At 32.7% G+C, this 14,923-nt stretch overlaps 1 protein-coding gene across 1 annotated transcript in view; it reads left to right on the top strand.

Annotated features, from left to right (window-relative positions):
• The first annotated feature begins 8,120 nt into the window (after positions 1 to 8,120).
• The window catches only part of LOC147066895 (uncharacterized), a 103,555-nt gene continuing 96,752 nt past the window's right edge, over positions 8,121 to 14,923 (top strand). The window contains exon 1 of the mRNA XM_085954071.1: positions 8,121 to 8,771. Within this exon, the coding sequence (XP_085810197.1) occupies positions 8,751 to 8,771 (21 nt within the window). The 5' untranslated portion in view covers positions 8,121 to 8,750. The remainder of the gene's footprint in view (positions 8,772 to 14,923) is intronic.

The raw sequence follows: 14,923 nt of genomic DNA, 5'->3' as shown, positions 1-14,923 counted from the left end.
AAGACACAGAGGGAAGGAGCTTTTAGGGCCCCTTCTCTCATCGAAGCTCCTTCCTCATCGTTGAATCGAGTACGGTTGATAATAATGATTTTTTTATAGAGTGAATTACTTACAATACTATTAAGGTAAGCTTAATAAATGATTTTTATTTATAGTAAGTTTTTATTAATAATAGAGTTATGTTATTATTATGGTTCATATTAGAATAAAGTCTCTGGATTTCACGATTTTTTTCTAGTAAGTATAACTCAAACAAGAATAATACTCACTCGCCTGCTATAATAATATTATACGTATTATTATGTATAATGGTTTTAATTAATAATAAATATATCTCAACTTATTTCTCTGTGCAGTTGGCAACATTTGTGATGACGTCATAACATTAAGTATGAACGGTATTCGGTAGCAAAATAAACCAACTGCTGTTAACAGGGCTGCCAGCTCATTATTTAAGTATTATGAATTAATTAATTTAATTATGACCATTCGAATGTCAGATTATGTACGCTAAAAATTAATATAAATATTGTTTTCTTTCATGTCACATTTCACTTGAGATTCGATTAATTTACTTCCACAATAGAAGCTGCAGTGTCACCATAGGTGTTGCCATTTTTGTCACCAAATTATAGTACAGACCTACAAACTTATCTATAGAATGGATGGGGGAGCCACAGTCGAAAACTACTCAATCAAGACTCGCAACTGGACTGAATCAGACATTCGAATGACGTTTTCAAAATGGCGTCCATATGGTAGTTCTTAGTTCCATTTTTGACCGTTCTTTAGATAAGTTTGTAGGACTGTATGTGTGTTTGGCTGAGAATGTACAATTTTGTTTTATTGTCAAAACAAATGTCCTGTAAATATTTAAAATGTTGGAGAGGTTATTAAAATAAAATACTTAGGCTAAGTCGAAGTGTTTAATATCAACGAAGCGACGACTCCGGTGGCTTGACAAGGTATAAAATCACATCTACTCTATGAGAACATCTTCTTGGCTACGTGTGAAAACTGTGAACTAACACGCTCCTCCCATTTTTAACCGCAATTCCATTATAAACTAACAAGCTCCTCCCATTTAGCCGTCAACAGCGCCTTCCTTCGCGTAGCCGAGAAGATGTTGTCGTACAATAGACTCTCGCCGCATCCAACTGGTATTTAAGACAAGGGAAAGAAAATTATGGAAAGAAATGTTGGAGACAGGTTTTTATTTTTATAATTCTCACCCTCTACATATTCGAATCATTGTAGCAAAGCATTAGTTATAGATTGATATAATAATTGTTTCAATTACTTAGTGTTGTCAACAACTATGCTAAATCAATTACTATAGAATAATTTTGAAAACACTTCTGAGAAAATATAAATATAAAAGAAAATAACCTTTTTGAAAAAGTAAGATACCCTGCAGGAATCAAACCTGCATCTCTCGGGTATCACGCCCACATACATATACTACTATGATAAAGGCGTCATACTTAATTGCGACAAATTTTAACAAAGTAATGGCTTTTAATACTCACTGAAGCGTTTTCCAAATTAATCTACTATTGGCGATCGGCTTTGGTATTTTACTTTAATTGTTTAATTACTAACCGACGTCACGGATCACTCCAAGATTTTTTGTTATGGCTTACGTCTTGAACTTGCTAATAATATTTAATTAAATATTTTTTTATTCAACGAATAATTCAGATTTAAGAATGTAAGATTTTTTCTATTGGTTATAACATATTTTCTCAGTAGTGTTTTCAAAATTATATATGTTCAATAATTAGAATATTACATTCTTAAATCTTGTGAATTGAATAAAAAAAATTGATATAAAATTGTTGAATATAAAAAATAGTTAATTAAAAATGCTTACTATAAAATTATTTCTACTGTCATAATAAATACAATAATATAATCCTATCAGTGATATTATTTATTATAATATTAGAATCAACGAGTGATTGAGCCCACCTTCACACGGACGTATAACCTGTCATATTGTCGATGGGGTAGGATTTTTCAATTGGCTTTACAATACTATGACGTAGACTGGGCCGTCTTACAAAAAGGTTTCTTAATAGATTTTTTACGAGAAATGGATGTTTGCCATTTGCTCACACTATTAGGACCATGCTTTGAAAAACAACGTATAAATTTGTTAAGCTCGGTGCTTGAACCCTAGACCCCATGACTTTATAAACTGACATGTTACCACTCACCCATCGCGGTGAGGTAGGATTATCACATTTTAAATCTGATGTCATTGAAGAAATTGATCGACATTCAATTTTATTATTGGCTGTGTTTAATTTTTTTATTGTTACCTATTTGTAATACATATTTAAATGGTAAACGAACCAAATAAATTTGAAATATCTGTTTCTCGCTAAAAAGCACAAATATCCAATGAAATCTGTGTCATTGTTTAATTAGTATGCCAAGTAAAACATTCTAATACTACATAATATAATGATAAAAGGATAACTTTTTGTATAAGTTATTTTTTCAAAAATTTTGCAAAACCTGGTTAGCAATCACTAACCAGTCAGTATGTTGTGTTTTAATTGAAAATATTGGCACAAGTCGGTTATGGGAAGCCAGCGGCAAACACATTTTGAAAAATGCCGATATACTGGATTATTTATTAGGTTGGATTAGGTTAGGTTAAGCCTAGGTTAGGTTAGGTTTTCATTCTTCAATTCATGAATTTTGCCAAAATCGGCTATGACAATTATTGGCGCGGTTCCCGCCTGGCTTCCCCATAACCGACTTGTACCAAAATATTATTTAGAACTGGTCTGGATCTAGACTTCAGGTTCTTCATTTATAAGAAATATGTCTTAATTTATTACACACGTAATATTAAATTCTATTCAATTTGCTTTTGCCAGCCCTACATTTTGTAGAGCCAAACAAATGAGAAAACACGTTGCGATGTTTCACAATACACAAATACGATTGCACACACACACCTCCATATCTAACCCGTGTCGTTCATGAGACTCGTGCTCTGTCCACTAGGCAAAAACTATTTTCCCTTCAAAGTGAGAATTAATAATACATACATAGATAAAAGATATCGTCAACATATAAGAAGTCATTTTCTATACCTACTATGAACTTATTATAAATTAATGATTAAATTACTACGAACTGACCAAAATTGAAACAATGTAGTGTTTTTTTGTCTAGACGCATCCTCAAAATTCCTTGGACTGACCGGGTGACAAATGTTGAAGTTCTCAATCGAATGGGGAAGGACCGAGAAGTTCTACGTAGTATCAAAACCAGGAAACAACAGTACCCCGGCCACATTGTGAGAGGACAAAAGTACAGCATTCCCCAACTTGTCATTCAAGGAAAGATCAATACTAAGCGTAGCAGAGGACGGCGCTGCATTTCGTGGCTTATTAAGAACCTCCGTGATTGGTACGAGTGCAGCTCCACTTAACTGTTCCGGGTAACAGACGACATCGTCGAGATCGTCTTGTTATTGGCCGACCTCCGTTAGGGGATGGCACAATAAGAAGAAGTGTTTTAATTGATAAATATTACTAAATTGCCAGAAAATTTAAACCAAAGCGTTGGAACGGAGCAATTGAGCGATGGGGTTTTACCCTGAGCATGAGCAGAGCCGGAGCACCGAAAATTTGTAGTGATCCACTGATCCGAATGTTTTTTTTATTGTTAAATTTTCGTCCAAAAATCCAATTAAAAATCAAACATTTTCACACTTGAATTATTACTGGAATATTGAATTATACACTGGAATTATTTGAAATACAAATAACAGATAAATAACCACATATTTTTAGCAGAAGAGGCAGATAATAGAAGACGATTTGCTGCCAGTTTTGTTAAATAGAATTAATAATGAAAAGAACGAATAATAAACCTTATTTTTAACATTTGTCGACATAATAATATAATACCTATTAAACAGTTCACCGGGAGCGGAGCTGGAGCAAGTATTAGGTCTCGGACCAACTCAAAAAAGGGTCCACTCCAACCCTTTGATACAAACGAATTCCAAATATTGACTATTCTGAAAGCACTGTGTTTCCGAATCTAGAATTTTTTTTTATAAACCTGGGTTACCTGATGAACTGTCCAACGACAGTGTCAATCCCATGGTAACTGTTTTCGCGTTTTCAATGAATATATGTTCCGGACTTTACTACAAACATGATACACGTTAGAACTTCAATAATTGTCCAATATAATTAGACAATGATAAGTTCGGACAGCCAAAAAATTAAACCCATTTTTCTTACTAAATAACTGGTTTTTGAAGAAATTTTCACATGAAACTGATAATTACCGTGTTGAATGTTGTCATTGACTACATAGAAAATCGCTTATCGTATACTCGAGAATCTACACGCGTATACATCATTATACAGTCTTTGTTTTAATCCGTTACAAACTTCAATATAACGCAGTTAATCATGCATATTAATCGCTTATTTAAATCTGAATCATTTTTATTTTATTTTTAGACCAAGAAATAGTATTTCGCATTATTTCCTGCACGTTTTGGTTGTGCCAATTTGTCCGTACACTGTTAATAAACTGACTGATGAGTATTGACTTCATTAATATGTCAACAGGTAAATTTTTCATTACATAATATTATATTTCTCTAGTATTCAATGTATTGATTTCGTTGAAAATACTATTATTATGTTGATATTGCTTGTTATCTACTTTTATTTGTGTATTAAATTTTACCTACATGTTTAAATATTACTCCTCTTCTTCTTCTTTGGCCATATCCGCCCCTTAGCTGGAGCATATGGACACCACGCGGCGCCTCCAAGAATCCCTGTCGCTCGCCAGTCTTCTTGCTTCGTTCCAGGTCAAACCAGCATCCCGTAGCTCCGCCGTATACACTCTGTAGATTGTATTTAGCGGCCTTCCAGGTCGCCGGAATCCGGTCGGCTTGAAGAACAGGCAAGCCAGGTTAAAGTTATTACTCCTCTCACTCAACAAAATAAATTAGGTAAAAAATTCACAAGTTGTTTATGGCATGTTAAAGTTAATTTTAATAAATTTTATTAATTATCTAAGATACATACTTATAAATATATTATGAAATATTCAAATTAATATTGTAATGGGGACTTCGACCAGTAATTATTAGTTTATACGTACTAATACTAATTTTCTAATAAAATTGACACCACAGTTTAATAATGTAATATACTAGTTTGCTTGATAAAGTAAGTCATTTTAATCTGCAGATGTTTTGTTACGTTAAATATTTTAATTGAAATATGTACAATCTTAAAATGTTATATCAATTAAAATACAACATTTGTTAACATATATTATTAAAAAGCGAAAAAACAACGCGACATATTAATATTGTGATAGACATTTTACTATTGAGTTCACCATTTCTGATTTTATTCCGGTCATACAAAACTATAACATTTCCCCAATGCTTTACAATAGTGCCACGTTTGGACAGTCCTTAACGTTAATGTAAACCTCACGGTCATACAAACTCGTCAACTGTATTTTAGGACAGGGATCGAGAATATTCAATTAATTAAACTAAAGATATGACGCCGTATCCCATATAGCACAATTTTACAATAAAAATATTTAAAAATATTACTTTTAGGATAATCATGCACTTAACGTTAACATTCTTTCGGCTTTATGGATGTTATTTTTTTTGTTTCTATTATGTAATCGTTATAATGTAAAGAAAGGTAGACTCGAAAAAGTATTGGTGCTGAAAGATATGATAATTTCATTCATTATACCATGTCCGATGCTAATAAGATTAGCCGCGGTATCGAACTCACGATCCACGAACAAAATGACAAGAATAGTGTGTGGTAAATGCACAGATATACCCACGGTAAAATATGAAACATTTGCACTTCCCTTGGCTTAGTTGTTATCTATGCTTGTTTGAGCACTCGTTATCGTTTCACCATACTACTGACTAATAAAAATGAAGCTTAAATCTGCCAATACAAATACAATGATATGTGCAATTATTCTTCATTATTCGCCACCCTTAAGCAACATATTACCTACATACATCTACGGGACATTAAACCGCCATTGATAAAAGTAGTCATGTCAATCTGTATAATCAATTGATTGAAACAATAGTATCTTATTGCATATCCACAAGGCGAATAAATTTTTATGTTATGCTCAGGTTTGATTCGTACAACGAAGGCGAAACCTGATTATCGTTTCAATGATTACTCCATCTTGATTTCAATATCAAATACATAATATGAAATCTACCACATATAATATTATCATTATACCGAAGGGAGACTTAAACCCGGTCGCACATACAACATCATTTCGACTGGAACATACATAAAAAGTCTCTTCATTACGTATAGCCAAACCATGCCAGAACAGTGACGTCACGCGGCTTGCCAAAACGAATGAAAATTTGTCATCTGAAAATGCGCCGATTCAACATTTTGCTATTCCACATAGTGCCCGTGTCAAGTGAAAATTGTTATATGTGGCAAGCAGGTGTTTTTTCTAGCGAAAATGTCGCACGGACGCTGTGTGCAGCAGTACTTACATTAAGTTTTGATATGTGTTTTATGAATGGCAACAAAATCACTTCTACAAACTTAACGTGTTGCAGTCGAGACGAGTTTGTATGTGCGACTGGTTTATGCTTAAGTGTTATTAGTGGACCCGGTTTTAATGCGATTTGTTTGGGTCTTGCGCTCTACAGAGGCTCGCGCCCTATGGCTTCAGCCGTCGTAAGTAAACACAAAACGTATTAAAACGTTAAGTAAAAGTTTTATTTTTATTTTTTTAAATATATTTGGTAGTAACATAAAAATGCTAGGCTGTTGTACAATATAAGAATACAATTCACGTGAAAATTCAATATACATATCTACATAATATGGAGAAAACTGCAATGAATACTTGGATAAGAAAAAATAGAAAGGAGAACTTGAAAATGTTTCGACTTTCATTCTGGTGGGTTTTAAGAAACAGTTTTAAAAAAAGCAAAATAATGTCTTTAAATGTAAATATGCCTACTTCTTCCGCTAATGAAATAGTCACCTTATGTATCATAATATTATACTCCATTGTAAGATTATGACAAATAACAATATATACCTAGCAGTCGCAAAAAACATTTTCGAGAAAAATATTTATTAGGTTATTTGGTATTTTAATAATAATTATCAGAAAACTGGCGATATTAATTGCTAACAATCATCTACATTCTATAAAAAACGTTTTCATAGACATAAAACCTTTCATGCGATAACCTTTTGTTAAATCTGGAGTTGAAAATGTTACCGACACCTGAATTCGAAAAACCAACTATCAGCTCACGTTGATACTTTACTAAAATAAACAAATATAATTGCATCTCTTTCGGATTCTCTAGTTGAGGTGCGTGAGTGAGGGAGGTAAGTATAACCGTCAAATGGTTGACTTAAATCCAAACTTATATATTTGTGTCTCTTTTTTACGCGTATTTGCCTTCGTATGAACAGAGAGACAAATGCAGAAAGCCTCATCCATGCTCGTAATACTACGATCATGTCAATAATATTTGGATATTTTTCACTCCCAACATTGGCTATTATATTTTTTAGTGAAAATAAATTTATTATATTTATCATAACGGCTACAAGGTCACCAAACATTATAATAATATACTGACTTAAGACTAAAAAATAATCGTTAGATTTCATCCCACAAAAATACAGATTGTATTATAATAAATAATGTGTATGTAGCAATAGGTACTTTTATGTCAACTAGGAAATAAAATTGGAAAACTCATTTGAAAATTCTAATTTTTAATATTTAATTAGGTAGTTCCATAGCTTAATAATGATTTCAGATAGTTAGTTATTTATTATTTCTTTATGGTAATGTATATGATTGAAATTAGTTATTTATATGAGTATCTAGTCATTGTTTATTGAAGATACGATACATAGTACTGAAATAAATACGCACATGCCGTATGCGTGTGCGATTTTGTTATTTTTGTCGATTCCGAGTAAAATTTATCGGTTTAGCATTTACAAAAATAATGCGTCAAGAGTATGTTCTGTTATCACACCGCTGTGATCGTAGTATTAGCTGTCCGCGTTGCAGTGCCAAGAGGTAGTGCGCGGGGGACGTACGTGTTCTTATTAATTCATGTGACAACGACTGGCCGAAAACTGATACAAATACTTATTACAGCCGCCAAATAAAAAAATATTAAAATTAAGTATTTAGTGGCCGCTCTATGGTCAACAAAAGAAGGCCGTAAACGTCACGGGAAAGCCGATTCCACGGAAGACATCTTGGAAAATCGTGAAAAACTGAAATAATCAATCGAAATTTTAATTAAATTTGTTTTATTATTATTACTACTACTATTGTTGTGCACTTTCCGCGATGTGATCGATTGTTATTGTGTAACGGAGCTGATTACGCCGTTTTGATTTAGAAATACATATTTTAAATATGTACTTCTTTGTTATACACATTATTGGCTACGCAATATGTATGAAGTAGGCAAAAATATCTTCATTGTCAACCGTTTAAAATTTGTGTACTTACGATTCTTATCGTAGTAATTAATTGGTTATGTGTTTTAACATATTAAAGCATGGCTGCACGTACTTTATAATGGTTTAAAATGACTATTCATCTCCAAACTACACGTGTGCTAAAGTGAAATGTGAAAGAAATATAATATTAACATAATCGGAAAATTCCATTTTCATACCAAAATGGAGACGGACTCTTATAAGGTATGTTAAATTTAATTATTTTTATTCCAAAAATATCCTGATTCATGTTTAATCAAATATTTTGAACGGGCGTATTTATTATGTATACAAAAAATAGTGTATTTATTTTATGTTAAATCACATGCTATGTGTTGATAGGCATTTGTCTTCATTTAATAACGAACCTTATACAAATAAAATAAAATAATATCTTTATACTTACTAACTGAATTTATATCATTTGTTAATTATTAAATTAGATTTATTTTTCTCGCCGATAATGTTTTCACGTTACATCGCGTTTAACCCTTGGCGCTTAAAAATTAATAATAAAAAACGTTTTTTTGTTGTATTCTCATAATATTGCACCAAATAAACAAAACAATAATTTAACATACAATTAAATTTATAATATTTAAAAAACCATGGCCGTTTTATTGAAAGGAGAGACGTGTTTTATGTATATTCGATTATTTATTGCAAATTTAAAAATACACTCATGCATTTTTAATTCGTGCGGGCTGCGAGCTGGCACTTTCTTGGGTCGAGTGTACCGTGATAACGACAATGGTCGCCGTTGGTTGACTGTACCGACATAACCAAACGAAAGCGAGTATCGAGCAATGATTTTTTTGTAAATGATTGCAAACTACTAAGTTTTTTTTAAATACTTAAAATTTTACGTTTTAAACACTTTAAACGGTTATTTATTGTTGACATAACATAATTGAAATCGTTTGAATGTGTCTTTTGAACTATTATAGTAAAATCCTATAAATTTATTTTACATGTCGCTTTATCTTTGCCCCACATTTTCTATTCACAATAAATTATAGATCTAGCGAATTTTTTTTTTAATACGTACGTCGTGGTGCTCCATAATATGCTCAAATGGCTAAGAGTGAAAAGCTAAGAGTACTAAATGATAATTGAATGTTTTCATTGGCTCGTAAATAATTATTTAAAAACGAGAATTTTATTTGGCTAACATAATGCAATTTCCGGAATTGATTAAAATTGATGTATTATTCCGCAAATATTTAATGAAATTGAAAGTTGACAAACAAGCGACATTTTTAAATAGTTTTAATTTATTGATAGGTATATAAGTAATTTATTATTGCACGAAAAATAGTTAGCACCATTTTTTCGAAATACGATCAAATCTTCTTTTATGTACCTACAATTCAAATTATTCTGAAATTTTCTGCGTATAATGTCAAAACCACATAACAGTATAATGTGAAAGCTAGTCTCTATATACCAATATATTGAAGCGATATTAATTAATTTATGACTTAATGACCCCCAGGCCATAAAATGCATCAGACACAAACATATGACGCAACAAACTTTAATGTGTGTTGTGATACAGACGTAACTATTAAATATATCATATAAAGAACACGTGTTTTTAAGTTTATCCCACATTTCTACACACTCGAGAATTAAACCTTGTTACAACCTCACTCAGAAGGGTACCCACTTCCCATTATTTTTGTATTAACTAAACAGAACGAACTAGTGTATAATGCTTACTGGGCGTTACCACATGTTATAAGTTTAGTTTAATTATTGTTTATAAGAATATATGGTACTCTTCGGTTATAAGGAATACAGCGGAAAACGCATTTTGAAAATAGCCGATAAACTGGATTATTTGTTAGTTTAACCTTACCTAACCTAACCCAACCTAACCTAAACTAACCCAAACTAACAAATAATCCAGTATATCGGGTATTTTAAAAATGCGTTTTCCGCTGTATTCCGTACCTTCGTCGAATGGCCAGTTTTCGCTAATGATGCATATTATATTTTTATGTGGAATATTATTGTAATTGGACTTGTCATTGTCTTCTTTAGAAGATAAATGCAAAGTTATGAATGTTATGAGAGTAAAAAAATACCCAAGATTCGAACGATAAATCGAAGTTGACTGAACTTGAATGAATAACACAAAAAATGATTAATTGTTTCTTGTGTACTTTTATAATAAGCAAGTATATTTAATTATTTCTTCTACAAAATAATTATTCCAGAGCATCTTGCATAATCTGTAAAAACGTAAAATATTAAGTGAAATAAGACACAAAAATACTTTGGTGATAATGTACCCATATCTATATCATGATTTTTCTTACAATTAAAAATGGCAGTGCAGCTATGAATTGTGAAACGTGCTAAAAAAACAATTATTTTTGTATTTGCGTCATTTTATTGGTTGTCCTATGGATTCTGTTTTAATAAAAGCAAATTAATTTTTGTTTAGAGTCGCCCTGCAATGTGACATTTGAAATATTATTGATAACCATCGGCAACTGGCGAATAATAATTACTCAAACGTATGATAAAAATAATGCATAATTAATTTAATTGTTGATACAGTTTGCATCCTTTCACTTTCATCTTCGATTCATATACAACAGCCAAAGTGCGTTGGGCATTAATATAAGTTGCAGTCCACGACCGTTTTGCTGCGAACACGTCACATATATAATTTTGTTTTATAGATGTTTAGATACCTGAAATTATGTTTATAAAATGTACGATACCCAATATTTTTGTATTAACGAGACATATTTAAGTAATTGCATATATTTATTAGAAAACATATAATATCTAATATTCTTATCTGCATACGTATGATGTTTTTTGTGCACAGGCAAATATTTCTTTTTTTTTACAGTGTAATTATGGAGATTTTATACGATTAAACATAATCTGATTATTATACAACGTACGGTGCAATATTTATATATCTCTATATATATAAAAATCTCGTGTCACGATGTTTGTGGTCGAACTCCTCCGAAATGGCTCGACCGATTTTTATGAATTTTTTTTATGTATATTTGTTAGGTATGAGAATAGGCCAACAAGTATATTTCATACCGCCAGGTGATTAGGGTATCTCTATCCAGAAATTTTTTCTTTTATTTTTTTGACAATTTTTTTTTTGTATTTTTTTTATTATTTGGCATAAAAAATACCTATAAACTCAAATTTTCACCCTCCTACCTACACCCTCCCATTTTTTAATCGCGATTTTATTATTTTTGTATGAACAAATTTAACCGTCGTTCGTATTTCAAACAGAACGAAATTATTTATGTTGTTGAATGACAGATGGCGCTACGTCCGAGAAGAATTCAAGAGAAGCGTCGCGTCATTTTGACATTTCATTCGGCATATCACAACGCAGTGCGTGCAAAATTGTGTACGATTTATTTTAATTTATCTATTTTTATGTGCGTGTATTACAGTGCACAATGCCAGCAAGACGTAAGGGGGGCCATTTGGGCCGTCGAACGAATAAAGCAACAAACATGCGAAATAGTACAGCATAAAAAACAGACGAACAAATCCAACAAGATAACAAAAACGTGCGTGTAAGCATGTCGCAATTGCGTGCATCTCAATCACAAGAGGCACGAGCTGAACGAAATCAACAACGACAATTGGAACGGAGCCAAGCGCGCCGGTTCGTAGTTAACACACGCAGAGCAAATGACCGACAACGCCAACAAGTACATCGAACATTTACATTCGCTTCGTTCCTTCGTCTCGCATTCGAGTACGAGCCAGATATTGAATATTCCGCTCATCCGAAAGTGCTGATTGGTGCTATGGACAAAGAATGTCCCCATTGTCATGCGCTCAAATTCAAACATGAGTCAGCCGGGATGTGTTGCGCATCAGGAAAAGTGCAACTACCAGAAATTGAGATACCACCAGAACCATTGAACGGCTTGCTCATCGGCACGGTTCCAGATTCAAACCTGTTCCTGAAGTCCATTCGCACATTCAATTCATGCTTCTAAATGACTTCGTCCGGAGCAACAGAAATAGTTCACAATACTGCGGCAAATGGTCAACAATTCCATTCTACGTTCAAAATCAAAGTAGGCTCATTGTAGTACCACAAAGTAGGCTCATTGCTGCCAATGCCAAACGAACCACATACATTTTTACAAATCTACTTCATGGGCGCGGCGGTGAGGACATCAATCATGTGGATGCACGTTGCGGCTACAATAGCCTCAATTCGCCTAATGCCAGGCGCATCGTCGGCGAACTGGACGCTCTGTTGAATGAGCACAATGAATTATTGAAATTCTTCAAAGCACACATGCACGAATTGCAAAGTGACAATCACGCTATTGTCATCAATCCTGATAAAACACCAGCTGGAGAGCACGTACGTCGATTCAATGCGACTGTTGTTGACGACATTGCTGTAATCATGGTTGGCGACCGCACATCGATGCGAGAAATCGTGATTCGAAGAAGAAACAATAATCTGGAGTTCATCGCTGACACACACCGTTCATACGACGCTCTCTAACATCCGCTAATTTTCTGGAAGGGACAAGACGGATATTGCATAAACAGTAAACAACGAGATCCTGTCACAGGTAATTCATTCATTATGAACATCATTACTCATTTTGAATTGAGAAAATGAATGGTTGATGTTTTTTTGTTTTTATCGGCGGTCATCGTCTACAGCGCTCTATTCCTCTTTCTGTCATAGATCCCATCCCCACACACTTACGATACATTCGTTATTTTTTATTTAACAACCAAAATATTCACTAGAAATAATTTATATGGCAGAACAACGTTTGCCGGGTCAGCTAGTATATATATATAAATAAATAATAGTGTCATAGTACTTAACTATTATTAAAGCTATGACTTAGTGCTATTTTTACTAGTACGGTCGAAATACCTACATAAAACTGGTACCCACTGTTGTTTGCATTTTTTATCGTTTATGTATTTAGCGCGAAGGAATTAAATCAAGCAGTAAGTTTTTTTATAACGTTTTTTATAATATAAAAATACATACATGCCATATTGCGGGGTTTTACCCCCCCCCCCCGACCGTTGGCATTTTTAATAGAACGTTTTGTCACTGCATTAATTATCACATGTGTACCGAATTCAAGTCTGGGTATATGGGAAGAAAATAAAGTGAGTGAGTATTTAGTACTTATTAAATTGGTACTTGGGTACTTCAATACACCCATGTACAAAACAATTTAGTTTTTTTAGTAGGTACCTACTTACCTATTTTTTTCTGAGTACGTCGATGTTAATAATATTTTTTTTGTCCAATTTCACGTTCAACTAACATAATCAGCGCCGCCACTAAATATTGTCACATATTTTACGTCTGTCAAAATAGTCGCGCACATCGTACCTACATACAATTCAAAGACAAATAATATACTAAATTTTGTTTATTTTTGCAGGCTATGAATCTGAATTTCAGTTGAAATACAAACGAAATATAACTACTTAATTGGATTTTGTATATTTACGTTACTTTTTCGCGATTCTTGATTCTGCCACTATTTAGTGGTGACGCTACGAAAAAACTGATTTCTGCCGCCCGTTCAGCGGCAGTTTAAATATTTTTTTTTTTGGAATTAACACTGTTAACAGTCAATATTTACTGGTGGAAAGATAATTAATTAAGAATTAAAATAAAACTCATAATGTATAATTATTATTAATTATGTTTCATTTTAATTGATGTAGTTAAGTATGGCTAAGCATCGGGTCCATAGTCAATTTAGGGTTATTGTAAGTACATTTATATCCGACCAGCACACGAAATCGATACAGTTTTCATCATTGTCACGTAAGATCGTCACCATCTTGTATTTTATTTTAAATGTACCTACCTACATAACATAATATTATTTTGATTTTATACGCGATATAGAGTCGATAGACGGTATATTCCATTTCACTATTTTAAAAACATATTTGCGTCTTGTTTCTCCGTGAATCATTCACTACCGCTAAAATAAAACTGATTCTATTTTAGACATAGGTAGGTAGGCACTTGATAATAATATGCATTCATACTAACATATTGTTATCATCACAGTATGCAGTAAGTTATGCCTGCCTACTTACTAGTCATCCTATTTTCAACATTGTATTGTATAACACACGCTAAACGGCTAAAAGTTAAGTTATCATATGAATAATTGCCAATATGTACCTATTTGAATTTTAAAGCTTTTACCGTAATTATAAAAAAAAAAAATATGTCCCTCGAACGAGTAGAAATTTAATAATTTTATCAATAACACATGACTGCAGATGGGTGTACATTGTAGGAGAAAATATAGTATAGCTACTAAGAGTGCTGATCA

This window comes from Rhyacophila brunnea, unplaced genomic scaffold, assembly GCF_057557595.1.
Source record: "Rhyacophila brunnea isolate RB1 unplaced genomic scaffold, BYU_Rbru_1.0 scaffold_4, whole genome shotgun sequence".
NCBI lineage: Eukaryota > Metazoa > Arthropoda > Insecta > Trichoptera > Rhyacophilidae > Rhyacophila > Rhyacophila brunnea.
Note: the sequence above shows the minus strand (reverse complement) of the source record. Positions and strands in the feature narration are given on the sequence as shown.